Source organism: Bombus terrestris, chromosome 11, assembly GCF_910591885.1.
Source record: "Bombus terrestris chromosome 11, iyBomTerr1.2, whole genome shotgun sequence".
NCBI classification, from domain to species: Eukaryota; Metazoa; Arthropoda; class Insecta; order Hymenoptera; family Apidae; genus Bombus; species Bombus terrestris.
In genome coordinates, this window is record NC_063279.1 from 9,333,868 (window position 1) to 9,357,196 (window position 23,329).

Genomic DNA, 23,329 nt, shown 5'->3' on the forward strand with positions numbered 1-23,329 from the left:
GAAGCGAAGGGGGTCCGAAACGGAAGCAAAACGGAACAGAAATGTGTTAATAGAACTCAAACCTACCCTCCGGCATTACTTGTTACTAAGAACATACTGACTGATCGCACTGACCACGTAATCGTTAGTGTCGAAGTTAACGTCGCTCTTCTCATCGGAAACCGAACTTAACTCGCCGGTCATGGTGTCTCCATTCACGGTTGATGGTGCGTACATATCCGCTGTTTGTGATTTGTTTATTCCTGCGCAAAGATAGGAACACATATTACAAAACATTCAAGATTGCTGTTTCCTTTGTCTTTTTATAATATTATAATATTAACACGCCTATCATAAGTATCATAACATCTTTAGAATTAAGCGAACGGGTTCGTCAAATTTTCATTAATTTGACAGCAACGATGTGTTAGATACACATTATAGAATAACTTAAATCTAAATAATCTTATTTCTCATAAAGTGTATATATATATGTATCTTTCAGACGACGAAGAAGACTGGAACAAAATGTTCACTGTACATAAATTAACTTACGAGATTTATTTCGCTTTCTCATAATGTACCACAACGCGATGATGAAGATATTAATGATTAAAAAGATGAGGGAGGTTGCTGCGAACGTATAGATATAATTCATTGTAAAATCCCCTTTTTCCGAGAGAACGTCCGGCAGGTTCTCCGCGTTATTCGGTCCTGCAGGATAAAAGCAGAAAAAAGACAAATATAGGGTTGAGTGATTATATTTACCGGAATGTTGGGCCTTCTTTTTCGATTTTAATGTAGCAAAGGCTATGGACGCAGCAATGAGTAGGCAAACAGAGGCAGAAACAGTGATGATAATGACGATCATGTAGGAAGAATTAATCTCGCTGGATGTCACGTCGGTAGGTGGAGCCTCCCCTGTAAGCCAAGCCAACGCCCCATCACCGAATTGTTATTCATGCAACGACACAGTCCACAATGGTTAGTTACAATTTTAGCATTCGGATCGATCGATTATTAAACGATTGCCGTCGCGTCCGCGACGTTTAATTAGCGCGCCTAAGTCCATCAGCAATGGTAATACTTTGTCCGAGACTTCATCGTTACAGATATTACGACTATTAATCAGCTTACGCTACGTAATAGCAGTTAAATACTGGTAATTATGATAATCGATATTTCTCGTTAGGTGAACTCTAACAAATGTTGCTTCACCGTCGTTGATTGTTAATCAGAGTTTCACGTCCGATGTCGTTAAGCTAGGCATTTCATTAGACGTCGTGCCGATTTCGTTTTATCTTCGATTTGCTTTTTTAGCAGAAGGAGATCGAGATGCGATGATTAAAGCACGAATAAGATATGATATGAATTTAATGCAAAATGCGGACATCTTTTGTTATATAAGCTACGATTCATTATTTTCTTGTGACAATTTTAATGTACATGCACAATCGTTTTTAATAGGGCGAAAGTTTGATTTGGAAGAGGAAGTATAACTGGTATAATGAAATACGAACGGAGGAATGTTCGTTGGATTTTCTGTAAAGCAATTATTTAACAAAGCAAGCAAAATCCATTATATTTCCTCCACCATACCAAGCGGTTGTATCTTTCGTCTCAACTTGAAGACAATTGCATGTAAACATTTAAATTAGAACTGTTCATGGAAATATTCTCACTTTCTCACGAATGAAATGATGATACTTTTACTTAAGCGAGCTACTTCATTACTATTATAAATGGATTAGATGCGTCCCAGTAATATTCTTACTATTTCCCTTGAACCAAGCAAATATTCTTTAAACAAAAATACGATTTATATCTCAAATTACTGTTACTTTACTTTACTTCTATTCTACTAAAAGACAATCTATATGTAATCTAATGTATTTAATAAGAAAACGTATATTTCTAAGAAGTACGACTACCATATAATATCATATGTCGTATCAATCTAAAAATTGTTAGTCGAACCGTTTTCAATGTCTCAACAGTTTTAAACGGTCCTTTATGTTAGCCTGGTTAGAATGTTCATAATCTAAAATGGCAATTTTGCCCTAATAAAGCAGCTACTACGGCATATAGTGTTAGGATTATGATATTCTAAATACGAAAAGTGAGAAAAGAAGATAACTTACGTAGCGTCTGAACTTTGACTAGGTCCGGTAGAAAGCCGCTGTCCCCCTTTTCGTTAATGGCTTTTACGCTGAACACATAGTAAGTTCCGAGGGACAATGCCGTTATCGTGGTTTTATATTCTCCCGGTGATACATCCAGATAGTGATATCGATCCTCATAGTCGAGAGCTTGTCGCCAACGTATCTGATAGGAGGTTGGCAAACCGCCTTCGAATCCTCTTTTCCACATTAGGGTGACGGAGTCATGGGTGACGTTATAGACCTCGAGGTCGGTCGGCTTGTCTGGCGGCGACGTCACGTCCAGGTGTATGATATCCGTCGACTGTCCCATTTTGTTCATCGCACGGCACTCGTATTTTCCGTAATCGTGCGACGTCACGCGGAAAATGGACAGCGACGACTCGGAAATTAATTCGCTTAGCTGCAAAAAGAGCAACACAAGCGTGTTCGTTTGGCGAGATTGCACGGCGGGACGATCAATTTTCGCCGGGGTAAATAACGTTTCGGGCTTTCTCGTGGTTTCCGGTGGGTAACGCTTTCCGAAATTGACAAAAAGGACGCTCGGTTACGTGGCTTATTCGAGCAATTTTCAAATTTCGGAATTATCCATTCGTAAATCGAGTACTTTAGGATATTTACAGTGACTTTTCACTACGTAAATTCTATTTTTATTTAAAAAAGCGCGTAGCTCTCTTTGCGTAACATACGATAAATTAAATAATGGGGAAATTTAAAGTTGCAGAAATATTTACGAATTAATTAAATCGATCGAAAACAAGGGAATGAAATTATGTTTTGCGAATGGTAGTTCACGTACAATCGAAAGATCAGTGTAGAAAGCACGTTTTCTAGTTTTAAAGTGATTTTTAGGGAGTAGAATGGAAATCTTCTAATTTCTAAAATTCTACAGTTGAGATCAAACTTACGTCAGTGTGGGTAATGCCATATTTATGCTCTGTAACATTAGGTAGTAAAGTTTTTCCATTAAATGTCCAGGAGAATCGTGGCAAAGGGGAACCTCGAGCTTTGCAGTACAAGTACACGTTTATCCCTTTATTTGCTGCTGCTCTTCTCGTCAACGGCGTGTTCATCATTTGTGGTTTAACTGTATCAATATATTATTTTATTAAAAAAGAAAGATAAATATTCAAATCGAAAGTTATTATCGACGATCAAGTTGTACGTACAGTTTGTAACGAAAAGTATAGGTTCAGAGGTAACGTTTCCGATTCCATTGTTAACTTTGCACTGATATTCTCCGACGTCTTCCTGATCAGGGTTTTCGATGTGGAGATAAGAAGTTTTGTTGATAAAAGAGGTAGAATATCGACCAGAGAGCTCCGAGTTGGAGCCAACTTTCTGCCATGTGACATACTCGTCTCCTATGGGGCTGCCATCCACTTCGCAGAACAATTTCGCTTCGATTCCAGGAGGATACACTATCCCTGACGTCGAGGTGCGTTTAATTTTTGCAGAGTCTGGAAAACGCACGGTGCAAACGGAAATATTAATTTCTCCAGCGACGAAATACGATCGTTTAAACGTTTAAAGACACAAATAACATGTAACTGCGGTGATCATCATATTGTTGTAAAATTTCAGAATTTTGAAATGCAAAAATTTGTAAATCTTCCAATTTTCAATTCTACAAATATTATATCTAATATCGTTTGATCATTCGAAATGAAACTTACATTGAACAGTTAAGTTCAATTGATAAAACGTCGTTCCCTCCTCGTTAGTTGCTTCACAAATATAAGTTCCAGCATCATGACGATCCAATTTAGTGATATTTAAGGTAGAAGCGCGAACAGATATCCTTCTGCTATTGCTGACCAATGGTAAACCATCCCTAGTCCACGTGTACCTTATCTCATTAGGATTTCCCATAGCAGAAACAGAAATCACGAAAGGTTCAGCCTCCATTCCAATCAATTCGTAAGGTTCGATCGAGGAGAATATCGGCTTGTCTATAACAAACGGTTAAAGCTATACTCTCCGTCTACAATTATTTAACTCGGATACGCCAAAAATATTAAAAGCAGCCGACCTTAACTCATAAAGGCTATCATAGGTGAAAGTTCACCCCGAGCAATAATTTTCTTATTTTTCGTCTATCATCGAATAATAATGAAATAAATGTACTTATCTCACTTCATTCGTTTCTAAAATAAAAGGAATTCACCAGGTGAAATTTCAGCCATGATAGAATTAATATGATATCCTTCGATGATAGCTTTTAACTCTGGCCACTTGCACTTTTCTAGCGTTCAAAAATATTTCAAGTGTGAGCAAACCCCGAACAAATTATTACTCGTACGCATGACTTCTCGTTTCAATTTCATGTCAAATATCTCGTCGAAGCATTAAAAATCTTTTCTCTTCGCTCAAACGAGAGCAACACCGAAACATAAAAGTTCGAGAATCATAGCAGCGTTAAGCGTCGACAAAACGAAAATATTCACATATTCTTGTCTCTCCAACAAACGCATCGGACAACAAAAAAATCGGACGACTTTAGAATCATCTTTCGATATTTTCATCCAAAAGTTCCCCAGAGCAAAGCATTCCGGTACTAGCGAACCTAGCAGTACTTTATGAAATATTTTCAACTTTCTTTTTGCGACTGTCATAAACTGTATACACCGCGATACATCGACCGTATAGCGTGAAGTATGAAATATTCATTCGGATATCGTTCTGGCTATCATGTCGATGTCCCGCTGATTTTCATCGTTGACGCACTCTTGGCTCGCTGTATAATACTTACACAATACGTCGAGGGTGGTGGCATCGTGAATAGACCTGTCCATTTGATTGTTTCTCGCCTGACACGTGTACACCTCTCCGTTCATTTCTTCCGTAACATCCAACGTGAGCTCAACGAACGACAGAAATCCACCGTGTAAGCCGGGCTTAGTGCCATTTTTGGTGCCCTGCACGGGGATACCGCCCTTCCACCACGACATCTCCGCTGCCGGATTACTGCTGCTCGATTCGCAAATGATACGGCCCTCTTGGCCCGCGTGCAGATTTTGCGGCTCGCGGCTGATCTTCACTTTCTCAGGCGGAACTAAAGCAAAAAACAATGGTAATTTCGGGTCAATTGCTTGGAAGGAATTGCCACGCTGCTTGTCAGCCCCAAATAAACTTATTCGAAGATCAGACACGGAGAAGAGCAGGGTAGGCTAATTTATGTGGTATTAAAGGTAGCAATGGCGAGGTTTTGGGGGAGTTGGCAAACACAAGATTTGTGAAATGCGATTGATTCGAGGGCTTTGAAACTTTAGGGAAGACTTTAGGATTTATAGTACAGGGACAGGAAGATTTTTTTAGAGTCTAGGGTGTATAGGGCGGGACAGTAGAAAGTAAAGGATTTATTTTCTGAGCTCCTCTGCACAATAATTTGTCGAATAACAATATTAGCAAAAGTTGTAAGTTATCAGATTTTTTTTTCTTTACTTCCATCATTAAGAGACGAATTTTTGTTTATTAAATAGAATATAGTAAGGTATTGTATTATACATATAGCGTAGTATATCTTACAGTTCACTTTGAGGACGAGCATTTTGAGGAGAGGAATTTCTGTTGCGGAATTCGCTGCTTCGCATCGTATGCGCGCGTTATTGTCGGATGCGTTTACGAGTATCGTTAGCTCACTGGAAACCGCGTGATCTCGCGTTCTCGTGGTTCCTTGTATCTAAAACAGAAAGTATATGGATAAATAAATACACTTGCTTGTGCCTTACGCTTTTATTTGTCTCGTCTCTTTGCAGGCAAAATTATTATAGTCCTTTTCATACGTGTTGCTTGAAATTGAGAAAGATAATCGAGCAATACCGCTATTATCGTCGGATCTGGCTTTTATCTTAAATCAAAATCGTAAAATATGACGTTTATATTTTATGTTTGAAATATTAGTAGTTTTTAATTTCATTGCAATGAAATTTCGTAAGTAAGTTATTCTATAAAATTTCCATTAAAAAGTACAATAAATCTAGCACATGAGGCAAGTATAAAACGATCGAATAAAGTGCATTAAAATCGAATAACGAATCAGATTAAAAGGTGATAACTTCGCTTACGAATATGACAGAAATTTAATTAAAATTTTCAGTTCTGTTCATTCCGATCGACCGTATTTACTCGTTCTTCTCCAACGCCATTAAGTCACTCATCAGCAGTGACTAAAAAATCTCAATTTCACGACCAAACAGTCCACTCACCTTTTTATCATTTTTGTACCAACTCAACGTGGCGAGTGGATTTCCGGAAGTGGCGGTGCACATCAATCTGAGCACTGTGCCAGCGTCGATCGTCGTCCCTTCTTCGTAACCCGTGATGACAAGCCTCGACGGCGGATCTGTTGCAAAACAAATAAACCAACGCTCGTATTTCCATTCTAGTATCGAGCAATATACAATATCGTGACATCAATCCACGAAGCTCTAAGACACTCTAATTGGCCAACAAAATGCATCACGAGACAAGATTGTTACGCTTGGGATTTAACAGAGGAACTTCATCACGAATCTGGATGTCCCTTGAACTAAGACGAAATTAATTGTGTCTGCAAGTTCGTATTACACGGATAGGTATCGGGATTCATGTCCGAACGTAACTGTTCTCGATCCACTTGCTCATAGATCCCGGATAAACTGACAAGACACGCGAAGTCTCGGCTAGCTTGCGGATTAGTTTCATATTAATCTCGCTGTCTAAGACCAGACTGCGTTTCTGGGATTATATTTACATTACAGTCATTCGTCTAATTGTCTATCGTCTACTTCATCAAATTGCGTTACTCACAAATCACGGTTATGGTGTGCGTTCTGACGACGTTTTCGGTCAGCTTGACATTGGACGCGTCGCATATCACCACGATATTGCGACTCGTGCGATTTATGTTGAAAGTTACGTTCGAGGTGGTGATCCAGCCGCCTTGAGGGGCTGGCTCGGTTCTAGAGGCGTTGCTTTCGAAATTGTGACCATCCACAGTCCATTTGATATCTGCCGGAGGATTCGAGTTCTCCGTGGTGCAGGTGATCACCACTTGTTCGTCCGCCTTTGCTTCTGTGGGCCCCGTGATCGTCACTCCGGATGGCGCGACTGAGGGAAAAACAATCGTCAGTGATTTAAAGCCCTCTCTGGATGTGAAACGAGTGCGAATCACGAGCTACCAGGGTGGAAACTGGTTAAAGTTATAGCATTTCGATTTTGTTGTTGTTCGTTGAAGTGTATATGGTTCTTCGAGTATTGGCTTTTTTTCGCACGATGATCTTACTTTAACTATTTTTATATTTCTCTCTGGTCATTCTAAGCCGAGAAGAAAATTTCTATTCTATTTGCTTAATGTAACGAATAATTAACTGCACTGTTAATCAATGCTACGTTATCAGAATTGTAGGACATATTTCTCTCGCTTATATTTTCAACTACAACTAACCGCACTTTTCCATCTCTAGCTATTTGATATTAAAATATTTCTTTTTACCCACAAGATGACATTAAAATCAAAGAATCGGTAAAAGGATATCTACCATGTCTTTTTCCTGTTATTTTCATATACAATAACTATTCTCTCAATATAAAAGAAAAATTCTGATAATCCAAAATTACGGTCCTCCGAGTACTTACAAAGCACAGTGAGATCCGCGTGCACCTTCATAGGCTCCACGCTCATAATGTTGGACACTTCGCATCTGTACCTCGCGTTATTGTCTTGAGCCTTCGCGATGAGCGACAACACGCTTTCAGAAAAGCTACCCTCGGTTCGATACACGGTCCTAACCTGTTCGTTGTTTCTGTACCAGACGATCTGCGCGGGCGGATTTCCGCCTCGGGATCGACAGGTTAGCTCCAATTGTTGTCCACGTTTCACAGTCTCTCCCTCGGTGTATCCTTCGATAACCGGCACGCCGGGTGGATCTGTAAAATGATGCGATCATGCAACTTCCGATTTGGACAGGGGCATTGAACATGAACAGGGATCTTCGTTGTTTTAGTAATGGAAAAAGTTTCTCAATAAAAGTTGGCCGGAAGCTGTGAGTAGAACCGCGCGACGCGTGAAATTAACACGCTATGACGGCTGTGATGGTCGTTCGATGGATTCGTTCGACGTAACGCGTTACGTTGGTACCTATACCGGATATAATTGTAATTATCACCGGTATAATTTCGTTGTAATTTTAGTAATTAATGGTCGGGCAAATGCTCGATAAACCGATCGGGTGACGCACGTCCCGTGATCGATGCAATTTAGATGATTGGTAATTAACTAATTCGTCGGGGCACTTGTTCAGGTGGTTTGGCCTGCATTATCGTTGTTTGGTTACCGTGTTATTTGCTACGTGATCGTACTTCGAGATTTAGAAATACTAACGATAATTGTCTTCGAAAATTGAAATATTTGACGAAACACGAGGGTCTCGAGAAACGTGATACGAGTAAAAAAATGTATAAAGTTTCGCATAAGGTGGAGTTTCAATGAAAAGCTCTGAAAATGTTAAAATACAGTGCTATATGTACGAATTTGTAAAGACTTGGTGTTGCATGCTACTTTTGAGATTTAAAAATAATAATGGTAATAATCGTAGCATGGGAATATTGGAAAATTGTACTTACAAAAGACGGAGAGTTTAATGGTTTCTCTTAAGGGCATGTCGATAGGTATGGCAGGATGATTTGCTTCGCATGTATAATCCATATCATTGTCGTCAGCGGTTGGTACAATGACGATGGAACCATGAGTGTCGTATTTCAGCAATTCCTTCTTGTTTTCACCGGGCTTCTGTACTTCTTTGTCTGAAACAGCAGATAAACCATAATTTTGTATTTAATTTGAAGATACATATAATAAATTTTATTATATACACGTAGTATCTGTTTCATCTTAGAAAGATTGATTAAAGCTGGTCTTCAGATCAATTGGAGTAAATACTCGCTAGTTGTCGATTATGGAATTTTTAAAATGCTTAGAATTTTATTTATAGAAAACGCTTGTATTTCTTAGAAACTTGATTTATTAATTATAGAATTTACCTCTTCAGATTTTATTTAACGTTCTATGATAGATAATAAAATGACGAAATAGTCTCTATATCCAGAAAACGTACGTGTAAAATGTATAGGTAAAAGAGAAGATAGAAAGATCAAGAATAAAATAAATAGAGCAAAAAGGAGAAAAAGCGATTCGCCTTTTTCGTAACTCACGTATTTCACCGTCTCGCGGCTCGATTTTCTCAGGCTTTCCCTTTTACTATGTCCAAATGCGAACTCTTATCCGTCTCTCACAAACACGCGGACACACATACACGTTTCCATAAAACTAAGTAGATCCTCTTAAAGCTTACCTTAAAGATACTATAGATTAAGAAAACTCTAAATTAAATTTATTTCTATAGGATCACACACTTTAAAGTCTTCTTGCTTCTAAGGCTGTAACATGGATCAATCCCGTAACGAATTTCACGATAATACGTGGCTGTTACTTGGTAAAACGCATAGGAAAAGAAGAACAATCGTTCGTTCATATTTTACGATAAAGTTTCCTGCGTTTTTAGCCGTGAACATTATTTTCTCTAAAGCAAATCTACTTCTACGTAATAGATCGATATTATGAATTAGATTTATTCAATAATACGTTTCATATTAATTATTACATCGTTAGTAATTATTATTATTCGACTTGAGAAAAGAGAAGTCTCGTTCGACCTCTCTTTACAACGTTTTATCGATAACAGTAGAATGCGAAGATACTCGAAGTTGAAAAATATTTCCTTCGAAGCGAAGTCTTCTCTTTTGATGAAAATATATTAATAAGGAAGACAAGAGAGAAATAAAAATAGAAAAGAACGTTCGAAGAGCAGATGGGAATATTTATAGAATTATAGTTTGTTAAAGAAATTTTACAAAACCCCAAAAGTGTATCTCATAGCTTTAATTCCCAAACTGATTGCTTTTAATTGCAGTTCTGTTTACACGAAATTCTTAGCATTTATTCGTCTCAATATGGTTACGTTACAATGTTCTACCAGCGCCTGTAACTAGATTTCCTCGTCGATAAGATTTTTCTTTATCACAAGTTGATAAAAATAAATAAATAGCGAATATCGACTAACAGAGTTCGCAATAACAGGATTACAACGATGTAAAAGCAAAACCCTCTCTTAAAGATACTCGATACTCGCGACATTGCGCTTCAACAATATTTACTCGGCTTACGCTCTTGATCGTTCTCGAGACACCTGTTAAAATCATCGTGAAATAAGACCGGACAGGCTTTTACCCGAAGTAACAACACCTGTTCGTTTCCAGAAGTCGCAACTTCCGCAACGCAGCTATTAAGCGCAACACGCGAAAATGCGGCTACGGTAAGCGATTTTTTTTCCTAATGTCTCTCGTCTAATTCCATACCTGTCAAGTATTTCGATCACCAACGAATTATACACGAGTTTCACCTTATTTCTTCCAATTTCTTCGTTCCATAACTTCGATCGATATTTATCGAATATTCGCGAGGATCCGCGTTTACAAATTACTCGAACTGGTGAAACGTGATGTATATATATGAAATTTAATCAACACGCAGCGAGAATTTCAATTACACGACGTTGAACGTGGCTACATGTAAATTTCTATAATATTCCGTTAAGTATTAATTATTTCTTATTGTTTGTTACTCGCAATGGATAAAGAAAGAGGCGTTTTGCTTGTTAGAAACAACGGTTATAGATGAAAAATATGGACGTTTCTATGTTTGCTAGTGTGAGTGTACGTAAGAAGATTATAGGGGAGACTGAAAATGTTCGGAGGATGTTATATGCCGTGCATTAAGGATCTTGGAACGTTCGCTTCGAAATGTACATTAATTATTTTACTAAGCACTTGACACCTCAAGTCGTCTATCTCGTATTAATTAAATTTAATGATATCGCTGTTTGGTTAATTGATACCTGTCGTCGGTGATGTACCTAGAGAGATATGAAAATTACTGTCGGCTATTTTCGATATTAATTAAACGATTGTCATGGAGTCTGTTTTTGATGTTAATTATACGACTGTTTCATTGGCTAATGGATATCATTCGCAGCATAAATTATTTCTTTTACAAAATTCACTGTGACGATTCATTTTGCTCGTGGAGAATGTACTCGGAACTCGGAATATCTTTCCTGAAAATAATTAATCAAGAAAATAAATAACACAGCTGACAACTAGATAATTATAAAATATTAATCAGAAGTCCATTAGAGTTCTATTACAATTATTATATATCGTTATATTAAATAGATCAGGTTCCCTTTGTTACTGAATTACTTTTCTACATTAATTTCAAATATACATACATAAATTTTACATTTCTATTTATACGTAAATTTGTTATTTTATATTTAAATAGATTTTGAATAGTAGAAGGGAACTGCGATACGAATTATTGGCTTTAACGAAATATATATAATTCTAATTTATTTCTCTAAATTGTAATTTCAGTTTCGTATAGTCAGTCACAGTTTTTACAATAGAGATCCAATAGAGTTAATTGAGGTACAGTAATTTAACAAAGGAAATAGATGCAACAAGGATGCAATTAACGAAAGACGTCTATTGACTTCGAAAACGATGAGTTTCGTAACTCACGACGAACGATGGAACGTGTGCGAACGACAGCGAGAATTTGCGTGGATACAGTTAGAAGTAGAGTAACTCACGGGACTTAGTTGTAAACTAGTCGTAAACCACTGAAATTTTAGTCCAAAGTGTGAAATTCGACTGGGTGACGAACATGCACGAGTCTACCCCAAGAGTTCTCGTCGTTCCTTTCCGGGTGCTAAAGGTGTTCGAATTTCCGGACGAAACAGAAACGACTCATTGATTATGAATCAATTTACAAGATATGCATTATTTGAACGAAAGAGATAAATATTAAAATTTATGAAATGTTAAAGATATTTATAACAAATTACTTTGATATATTTCATAGCCAGCTGGAATACTTTCTGATGGAAAAGGTGATTCCAGTGATTTATTTAAATTTAAACGTATCAAATTATACAGAAAATATGCAAATATATATAAATTATCCAAAGTAATGGGATATCCTTTTAATATTTAGCGACGGAAAGGATGTCTCTTCGGTCAAATTTATAAAAATATGAATTTTTATAATATTATATAAACTTGTTATATTTCATATAATTATAGAAATATATTAAGCTACGTTGCTCGAACTTATAAAATTATACAAATTCTAAAACATTTGATTTTGTTTTCGTTTGTAATCTTTTCTTGACCAGAAAGGATTTTATTGTATTTTTCACTGGTTTCTGTAATTCTTCGTTAATTTTAGAACTCATGAACCTTAATTTAAGGAGATGACTCTAAAATAAGTTCAGCCGTATTTTAACAGGGTTTTCCAAGGGAAGAAAATTCCAAATGAAATACATTGGTAACTCTTTCGAAAACCTAAGAATAAATTCAATTTCCACATTTTTTTTCCATCAACCAAAGGTACACGAAACGACCGTGCCGTATGATTTTTCATTTTCTATTCGTGTTGATTTTTAATTTTTCAAGGAACTCCAATCTCCCAGTCCTGACAGGATTTTCAGCCATCGGCCAATTCTTTTTTAAACGAAAATTATTTTTCTCGTTCTAACGGGACAAAATAATTTCTCTTGGTTGTAAAATATAACAAAGATTTACTTAAAATTTATCGTTTGATAAAATTTCTGATTCTTAATAAATCTTCTACGTAGTCACCCTTTTATGCTGAAACGTTGATAAAAATTGCTATCGTTAAGTTGAATCTCTAAATTATTACGTGCTGTTACAATATCCATTTTTTATACATATATCCTAGTAATTAAATGCATACAAAAAAATACCAGTTTCCTTGATATTCTTTACTTGTTTTAATAGATGATAAAATTGTTTGAGGATTCAACTACCCTTTGAATATTTTATCACAAAATGTCTATGCCTCGTATATTTGTTATAAATATCGTATGTTCGTGCCATCAAACCTGTAAATCATATAAAATATTAACTCTCAAATAGGGAGTTATTTAACGCTAATTTCATTTATATTTTATATTTGAGGTAACGCGAGTCAATAATAATTATTATCGTATCAAGCATAAAATACAAATTAAAATGAAATAATCAAACCAAACTTGATTTCCTATGAATTACCTACGACCCAACAATATCAATTAACACCTGTCAATCAACACCATCTGTAGTAATTACCTCAGATTCTTTCGCAAGACACACGCATACGCACTGTGAAATATTTTCTTTTCTTCTATATTTCTTTAAATTATATAATCCTGAATCCTGAAAATAACGTAATCAATATCCCTATTATCAATCAAGGCCAGGTGGAAGAGACAGAAGACATAACGGAAGAGCTAGAAGCAACAGAAGACGGAACGTCAGGGACGAAACATTATGCTCGCTGTAAGCTTGAAGGAAGGGAAGAAAAAAGGAGGAGTAACTCGAATTGATATTAATAAGTCTCTTTCAAGATCGCGCCAGAGCTATGTCGTATTCTGGAATCAACGTCGCTCTGCCGTTAATAAATAATCTGGAAGGTGCATTTTCTTCGTGTGCTCGAGTCAGTTTCTCCTCCACACCCCCTCTCTCCCTCGTACAATCTTATTACTGATTAAAACGATCAAAGAGGAAACACGTCCTTTCCTTTTCCCAAGGATTGATTCGTCGACGAACGAGTAACGACGCTAAACGTGGCGACGAGGGTGAACGAGGAAACGGAAGAGCAGAGAAACGATCGCAATTAATATCGTCGTCGCGGACCAGCCAGTAGAGTGGCCTTTATCGTTGCAGCCAGGCGAATTACGAACGAAAAATCTTCACGCAGCCTGTACGGCCGTAGATAAAACTTTCAAGCTGCTGGAACAAGTACTGCAAACCATAGTTACGACCCTAGGGATCATGAAACGTTAACTATGTTGGAGCAGCACGAAAAGAACGGGAATGTTCAGGGGTGCAAGAGGGGCGGATAGCCAAGGGGGTGGTGGTGGAAGAGAGGAAGAGGCAGGGGTGGAACGAGTGGAAGTGCATTGTTGGAAAGGATATAATGGAGCAACTAAGACACTCTATTAAGTTATCCTCTGGTGTGCTTTTAAAAAACACTAGGTAGAAGAATGGCGCAGCCCCGTTTAAATATTAAACCAAGCCCGGAAAAATGATTTGAACTGCGCCAAGGAACGGAAAGCAACTGCTGATATCTTTTACGCTAACGTTCCCGACGATATACGGGGTAAGTGTGCGTCTAGAACGATACCTGTAGTTCGAGCGATTACGCGTTGCAATTTGTCCGGGGCTTTTGAGGATACGTTTATGGCGTCCATTTTTAGCTATTTCTTTCACGTTGGTGGATAGTTGGATTTATGTTTGTTGAGCGCGTGGCAAGGCAGCATACGGTACTATCAAATAGACTGTCGATTTCTGTGTATCGCGATCTAACACACGTTATGATATTTAATGGGAGATACAGAAAATTGCAATTGAGAAATTTGAAATTTCGACACACGATGGTTTAAAGGAATGTTATGGACACGTTGTCTTCTATCGACCATTTTCTGTGTTCTTTACGCGGCCGTAGGGTCCAAATTCAGAATGGAGCTTAAGGCCACGGACTACTTTCCCGAATTAAGGCCAATGCGAGGAATTTAGAACGTCGGCTGAAATAAAAAAAGCACTCGCTAATCTTCTCGTATTACCAGCTTTATCACAGTCTGCCAAGAGGCATCCTTCGGAACAAGGAACCGCGAAAGTGTCTTTTCCAACTTTTGCAGGGCCACGTTTTAAACGCTCCAATTATTACATCTAACATCTTCGGTTCTAACAAACTTTAAACCTTCTTCAGATCATCTATCTATTAATTATACGCATCTATTTATTATCTACATCAGTCTACGAAGCTCTAAAAATATGAATTTGCCCATATCATACAATAAATTTGGGCAGATTGCCTGTGGATTTCTATGCTAACGAAACTTGAACCATCTCGAAACCATCATTTAAAACCATATGTTCACATTTATTTTCCAATCTTATCAATTATATCAATTTGCCCCGACAAAATCCTAAAAATACGAATTTCCTTGGATCATCGAACGAATTTATTCGGACAGCATCTACAAAAGGGAATTTCCGATTCCAATAAAATTTAAATCTTCTCTATAGCCAGACGCATCGATTTACTTCCCCGTCTTATCTGTTTCCCCTGACATGATCCTAAAAACAGAAATTTACTGGAATCATCCACGGGATTTATGCAAACTGGCTACGAAAGAGAATCTTAAATCCTGTACGGGAAAAAAAAGGAAGTGGAAAAAGTTTTCGAACGTAGTTCGGGACGAGTGAGTGCGGGGACGGCGTGGTTTTCCGTGCAGAAAACGTCTGGTTCCCGTTGAAAGGACGTAACAAGTGGAGGAGGGAAAACGGACGATGACACGGATCTTTTGGCCCGCAGGACATGTTCGTGTTCTTTGACAAATCCGGCAAAGCGAGTGGCCACTTTGACAAAAAATGTCCGAGGGGAGTGGAAGGGAAACTTTAAACGGCGTTTTCAAAGCTCGGCGTACGCGACGGTTCGCGACCTGAATTTCCTTCAGCCTTTTGTTCTGCTCGCGCGGATTCTCGTTCTACTGGTATTTGTTGCGAACGCAAAAATACGCGAAACACGGTCACTTCCTTTTTCGTCATAGACTGCTTGCGACGAAAATTTCCGTTTTTTGGCTTTGTCGTTACGTCTTTTCTATATGTGGACTATATGGTGAGGTCTTTTAGCTTTTGTTTAAGCTGCGTTTATGGTACCCTTCTAGTATTTTCTTCTCGTTCTAGCTCACTCGCGACGTAAGCAAACTGCGTTAATAATCGCGAGATGGATGATAGGTTACTATTTTTCTTTCAGTTGTGTCTTTGCTCTTCGAAGACTGCTATGTAACGTAATCGCATCGTTCTATGGCTTTTCTAATTATTTCGTAACGTAGCCAGCGTTTTGCGACGCTTCAAACGAATTGTTAAATGTCTTCTAAGAGAAAGTGTGTTTTTAATCATAGTGTCACGAACGATATAAAAGATATTTATTATAAAAAAAAAAGAAAAACAGTTGTCAACTGATTATCCCTTGGAATTCCTTTCTCAGCTTCTTCTCATTACCCTTAGAAACCATCATATTTAACCCACTTGTCTACATTGACAAAACATTACCTTTCTCAAAAATGCTCTCACATCAACCCGACTGGAAATTAAATTTACGCCATCAAACGCTTCATCGATACTTCATTACCTATTCCCCATGTCGAACCACAACTCTCACCAATTTAATTCCCAACCACCTTATCCAATATCCGATATTTATTCTATCCAATTCTGTGTTTGCACGCGGTTCTTGCTATTATTCGGCCGCGTTATAAACAGATCTTTAGGGTTGATTAAACGAAGACAAGGGTGCAGCAAGGGATGCTCGAAGGATTTAAATAAAGATAACGAGTGGCTTGGCTGTATCGGAGGGCCTGTGGCCGGTCTGTTTCATATTCATTAATTATTACATAAAATCGTCGCGGTCGAAGGAAGCGGGAAATAAAACTCGAGGTCTTTGCTCGTCGAACCATTATGGCCTCTTTTTCCCTCGTGTCCCGCCTATTGCTTCTGCTCCCGCAGCACTCATCTTTTGTAACCTTTTTCAACCCACCCCGGACGTCTGTTCGACGTTGTTTCTTCTTTTTATTCGGCAAGCTCGTGCGCTTCCTGTCCAAGGATCGATATAACGCTCGGCAGAAGCGATTTTGCCGTTTGGAAATTGCTCCTTCTTCTCTGCTACTATCTACCAACCAGCAACGAAACCTCTCTTCCATTTCTCTTCCCTCCACCTTTTCTTTTATTCCCTCTCATTGTTTTCTTCTTTCTACGAACGTTAGTTTCAAATTGTTATTGCACTTCGGTCGATGGTAGACGCCAGACCCGCGTCTGCTCTTCGTGGCCTTAATTGTCGGTAAAAATGGATTAAGGGAGAATCAGATTCCGCGAACGGTTCGGCCGAATCGACACGGGGAATCCACTTTAAGCGGCGCTTTTGTGCCTGATCGATTGACTGACGCCCTCGGCTCTGGATTAACGTCGTCGGAATTTATACTTTGGTTCTCATGACGACCAACTTGCAAGTTTCTTCGATAGAGAATGTATATAAACTCGTAGAGCAGAGTCGAATGCTTGGTGGTTTTAAGATAGCGGAAAGAATCTAGTGGGTTTTGCAAATATCCCTGTTTTTATGAATGACAAATCTAAGAATCATTAGAAACTGGATAAAAAAGTTTCGAGAATCTTATTCTATTTGGAATCTTGAGATACGAAAAATCTGAGCATTGTATATTGTAATATAAAAATTATATCAATTATTAATTATTAAATTTTTGTATTAGTTATTAAGATAACTAGATTTTTTCTTATATATATATATTTTTTGTTTCTTCACTGATGTATTTTAATATTTGTATCATTGAATTCTCCATTGTATATTTGTCATTTTTCGGTTTCAGTTAGATTCATTTTCTCGTAGACTCCTCTTAGTTAATTCATATAATTTTAACAAACTTTACGTATTCAGAATCGCTTTTTTCATATCGTACTATATACGTATTAATATTAACAATAGAACTACCGATAGTTAACACGAAGCTATTTCTACCAAAACCAGTGAAAATCACTGGTTTTTAAAAAATACGTAATAATGGAATATTTTTATATTTATTTATTTATTACTTTTTTACAGAAAGAATTCAATGTTATGTAGTACATTTTTGGTATTATTGATCCATCTGGGATCCTGATGATCCTTAAACAAGAGTTGACACATTTATAAAATTGTAGAACCAGTCATTTTGACCGCTGTGGTATTTCTAGTATTAGCATCTGGAATTTTCCTGATAACTGATATAATATCGAATGGTACGCAGTAAAAATTTGAAAAACGCGTGGGAAGTTGCACAAAACGAGGAAACTGGTTAATTGGGGTTCGATAAACAAATTGCAGGATCCTTTTACACATTGACAAATACCAGTCACTTTGACTGGTATTGGTATAAGTAGCCTCGATACGAAATTATTTTGAGTTTGATTACATAAAAAACAAAATAAAATTCATTATATTATTCTTTTAGTTATCATTGCGAAAGTCATTACATCATTGCAGAAAGAAAATATAACACGAAGTATGAATTTTAAAATAAAATTGTAAAACCAGTCAATTTAACCGGTGTGGTAGTTCTAGTGTTAATAATACACCTGGTATAGCATATAACGCATAACGTTATTTTCTCACATGAAAGTTACACTGTAACATAACTAACACATTATTTTTATTTTGTTTATTTTCACTCAAAATCGATAATGAACGTAACATTTATATTAACGAGTTGTATTTTCCGCATAAGCCGAAACAACGTTCGATATTCCACGGAATGAATTTTGTAATATATTAATACGATTGCATAAACTGTTAAATGAACCTGTTCGCGTTAATGAACAATTGACAATTACGATAATAGCTGTACTACATAAAAATACGTCAGCGTTTGATATTATAAGCGCTTGATAAATATTTATCGAAATGAGTGTGAAACGAGGCGAAGTAATAAAGGGGTGGCCCTTTTTTAAGGACGAGACTTCCAACTTCTAAATTTGACTAATGAGAAGAGCGATGAATTGCAAAGCTTCCCAAGGGAGAAAATGAAATTTAGCTGGTAATTCACGATTGAGTAAACAAAGATTAATCATAGCTCGAGGAGATTGTACAAGGGTTGGACTTAATTTCGGCAAGAAATCTCATTCGTCTCGGTCGTGTCTCGTCTGTCAGTACTCCGTCAATTATTTCTACCCGATCTATCTTGTCGTGACTCGAGTTTTCCCCTTTTTCGTACCCTCTTTCTTCCGTTTTATCGCAATCGTCGGCTAATTTACAAGCGCCTTCTATCTTCCGATTCTTTGTTATAAACATTTTTGATATTTCTTTTATTCCATGTAATTTCCATCATATTTCAAACAGGCCTTTCTTTGTAAAAAATTCTTCTCGGAGAAAGTTCGGAACACGTGTTTTCATGCAAATGCGTCCACAGAGTAACAAGCCCCCTCGATATAAATTCCCTTTTTAAGATAAGAAGATCGAGGCTCGTCGATTCTTCCATGAAAGATAAGAAAAGTTGGCGTCAGAGGAACGATACCCTCCTCGTCGACTTTAGAAGAGTTTCGAATAGCGAGGTAACAATGAATTTACTTACCACCCTCGATAGAAATCGGGGTAATCATCGTGTCACCTCCTTTGATCTGAACGTTTCCACGATACCAGACGATCGAGGCGGCTGGTTTCGCCGATCGAACAACGCATTCCAAACGACGGGACTCGCCAACTTTCACCTCGATCTTCTTCTTGTTCGGGTAGTTGCTGATCTCCACTTTTTGCGGTCGTGCTGTAACACAGACGATCAAATACGTTAGTCTATGAGAAAACTGTGTCCAATTTCTTTCTTTTAAAGTAATAATATAACAATAGAAATTACGACATACTCGAATTTGGAAAAGAGACAGGTTAAATATAATTTTCAAAATAGGATATCCATAGTATGATTTTAGTTTTATAATGGAAATCTACGTTTCAACGGGTGTCAGTAATGTTAGAAAAAATTGTAAAAAATAACCCAGCGGTTTTTCTCAAAATTATTTCAATATTCATACCTTCTTATATGTATGTTATTATTTATGTTACGTTATTTATTTCTATCTTTTATCCATGGATTGCATCGAGCGAAAGCGTATACGTACTTGTCGAAGCTGGCGAAAATAGCGATTTTAGTTCCACAGGGTATTTTTGCTACGAAGTAACGGAACGTTACATAAAAAGTTGGCGAGAAACGAAAAACTGTTCTTCGAGAGTCTAAAGTTAAAAACTAACTTCCACGCGTTTAAGTCCCCTTTTTTTACCAAGAATTCTATGTTGGAGCAAACATATCGTAAAGTACGAGCCAGACCTGTACCTTGGAAAACCACTTTTCACGTGTTTGAAACGTCGAAACTGACGCTAATCTACGACGACGCGACTTTCGTAAGTTGTAACGTAAATATCAAGCGATTTTTTTTCACAATCAATTAATCTTTTTACCAACGTTCCATTTTTTAAATTACGGTCGTGAGAATATGAATTTGCATAAACTTCGCCAGTATGGTAATATAATCAAATTTTTGAAACTTCCCAAGTTTCTTTGTTAAGATTAAACTTTCTCCACGGTTCTCTTAAATTACACATCTTTTTTATTTGTACCATTTTCCGCTCGAACTCATCGGTTAATCCCTTCGTTTGCATCACGAGAAGGAAGATTAAGATGAATACCAAACGATATATTCGACGACTTTATGTCGTCGTATCTAGGTGTTCAAATTCAAACAGAGAGAAAAACGATCGTGTAGCTTCACGATAAACACAATTTTTCTTCGTCGATACATCCGGTAATCGATATGGCGTTGGTAAACGGGTAAACGGACGACGACGTCTTTTTCATCATTTTGCATTATTAATACCCGTTCCAGATACGATCGCGGCTACCGAGCAGATAAATATAAACCGCCGCTTCCTTTGTGCGAACGAAAAATTAGTTTCACTCCATTTCATTTTTCTTAACGTCAAAGAAGCGAAGAAAAATTGTAATCTATGGCTTCGTTTAAGAAAATCTCCACATTGTATTATACATCTTAGACGAATCTTTTCTCTCTTTCATCGAATCGACAACACCCATTTATTCATTACAGAAACGTATTTCAACATCATTCAACGTTCGATGTCTTTCATTTCTCATCATTTTATCTCGATTCCTCTTTTCCCTTTATTTCCTATGTGGAAGAAGGTGGTCTACGAGTTGGTCGCCATATTCCAGTTGCTTCTGGTAATCTAACAAAAGTGTTTTGAACAGAAGCTCGTTGGTATCGAATAAAGGATTTATTCATGTGAAAACGATTTTCAAATGGTATCATTTAAAACAAAAAAAAAAAAAAAAAAAGAAGGAAAGAAAAAAAGAAGAAGACAGGATTTTGTACTTTTTAAATAACATCATATATTTTTCTTGCCATATTCTTATACTATGATAGAAGAATTTAGCGATGTAATAACACGTATGATCTTCATTATTCGAACTGTAATAAATTAATTTGTTTTTTGATTTTAATTCCTTTAAATTATCATTTAGAATTTTCTTACTAATATATAACATCAAAGCTACAAGTTAGAAGCAAATTAATTATCGTATCAAGTATCGTATATACACAGCTGAAGGTACCTCCTTTCAATTTTTCCACTTAAACAGTATCACCATAATCTATCTTGCACTGTGGTGCAAGAATACGACAACAAGTGTCTATATCAAAAGATACAAAATAACTCTTGTCCTTAAGACAAAATTGACACTTTTGAAACGTCGTTTACATCAGTAAATTCTTCGTCTCATATCCGATTTGTTCCTCAATACGTACTTTTCGTTAAACCATCGGAACCAACTGAAATATCCTGGACAACCCAGTAGATATTATTGTCTTTTTCTCTTTCTTCATACTTTCTTTCCTTTACAAACTGGGGCTTTTCCTTTTCATAAACCACGGATCGACCATGGTCGATGAACACCGGAGAGACTGGAAGAAAATCGTTCACAAAAATCAGGCAACGTTTCTGCTCGAGTTTCGCCACAGCAACGATCCACCAACGAAATGCGAAATACCGAGTGGAGGGGTGGGCGGATGGGGCAGAGATAGAAAGAGGAAAAGGAAACACAAACGCATTGACCAGGAAACTCCGACATAACGGTTATTTGCCACTTCATTTGGCTCGGATGCAACGTGCTTTCGATCCGTTCGATGGCAGTGCGCTTCGTCGAAGAGTTTCTATCTAGGAAGTTGGCTATCGACGGTTGAAAAATGCGTTTTCGACCAATAACCACCGCCAGGCTGATACAGGATGACGAGCAGCCCTTGATTCGCCGATTACCATCCATGGAATTCTTCATGCACGTATCCACGCCGTTCTGTTATCTATCGCGTCGACAGGACAGGAAATTAACTCCATCACAGTTCGATGTAACTTGCGAACTTTTTCCTCGTCTCTTCCTTCACCATCGTCCAAAACTATGATTCGTTTTGGCTAACGGAAGATCCTCGAAAGCTTGCTTTTTATGAGCTTGTTTGGTGAGCTATATTTTCTTTGGTTAGACAGTAGAATGGTTCGGTTTTCGACGAGGGTTGTAGTGAATTGTGTGTTTGATGAACTTGGAATTGCTACGAGAATTGTGTACGATTACTTGCTTTAGAGACTTTTGTGCTTTTTTCTACTGGACGTTATTTTTCTTCCTTTTTTTGTAATTAATTTTTTGCCTTCAGGTAGATTGACGTGACGGTAAAAGATATCGTTAGTTGTGTATTTGACGAGCAGAGGATAAAGTTGGTGAAAGGTCAGTATAGTTTATGACTATTTTTCTTTTACAACATAATTTGTATCTTCGGTCAAGCTGATATAATCGTTTCTTTTTTCTTTTTGTATGTAGCGAGGAAGGATGAGGTTGGTGGAAGAACAATGGCTATTTACTTTATGTATTTTTTGTCTGTTGTAAAGCTTGTCGCTGTCTGCGTCAAATTCGCGAGTCGTAACAAAATACACAATGAATTAAAAACTATATTTAACAACTGAAAGGTAGGAGAAGTTTCTTGATCATCGTATAAATTATGAATCATTTCAACATCGTATTCGCATATTTGCTCGTATATTTTGATATCATATATTTCTTATATTTGCATATTATATTTGCTAATTAACAGACTCGTTCTCCTCGTAAGATTGTTTCTCCAGAATCAAACAAATTACAAATTAAATCTACTATTAGACACGATGATTTAAAAAGAACGAGCTATACATCGACAAAAAAAGAAGAAAGAAAAAGAAAGACAAAAATAAATAAATAAATCGTAACGTTTTCCGGCTGACCAACAAACAAAACGACAAACATGCATCAATACCAGCAATTCTTTCTCGCCTGTTACCACCAACGTGACAAATCAGCCGGATAACACATTGAAATCATCGAGGCTCTGTCGTTTTCTTCGACACTCGTTTACCAGGGCTCGGCCGCGCGGAACCCTCTTCAATTACC

General features: G+C 37.2%; 1 protein-coding gene across 4 annotated transcripts in view; it reads right to left on the bottom strand.

Moving 5' to 3' along the window:
• LOC100650970 (nephrin) overlaps window positions 1-23,329 on the bottom strand; it is a 484,892-nt gene that overhangs the window by 9,510 nt on the left and 452,053 nt on the right. For 2 of the 4 annotated variants that reach the window (XR_002308146.2, XM_012313714.3), the window contains exons 4-16: window positions 19,427-19,615; window positions 8,745-8,924; window positions 7,758-8,048; window positions 6,930-7,229; window positions 6,347-6,483; window positions 5,667-5,820; window positions 4,891-5,193; window positions 3,815-4,090; window positions 3,308-3,598; window positions 3,047-3,225; window positions 2,121-2,541; window positions 535-693; window positions 115-242 (exon numbers count right to left, since the gene is read on the bottom strand). Coding sequence is in view for 3 of the 4 variants with exons in the window: in XM_012313714.3 (XP_012169104.1) it covers window positions 115-242; window positions 535-693; window positions 2,121-2,541; window positions 3,047-3,225; window positions 3,308-3,598; window positions 3,815-4,090; window positions 4,891-5,193; window positions 5,667-5,820; window positions 6,347-6,483; window positions 6,930-7,229; window positions 7,758-8,048; window positions 8,745-8,924; window positions 19,427-19,615 (3,008 nt within the window). In the remaining variant the exon portion in view is untranslated. Of the gene's footprint in view, window positions 1-66; window positions 243-534; window positions 694-747; window positions 901-2,120; window positions 2,542-3,046; window positions 3,226-3,307; window positions 3,599-3,814; window positions 4,091-4,890; window positions 5,194-5,666; window positions 5,821-6,346; window positions 6,484-6,929; window positions 7,230-7,757; window positions 8,049-8,744; window positions 8,925-19,426; window positions 19,616-23,329 lie in introns of all 4 variants that reach the window. The other 2 variants (XM_003398914.4, XM_012313716.3) reach the window with 2 other exon arrangements.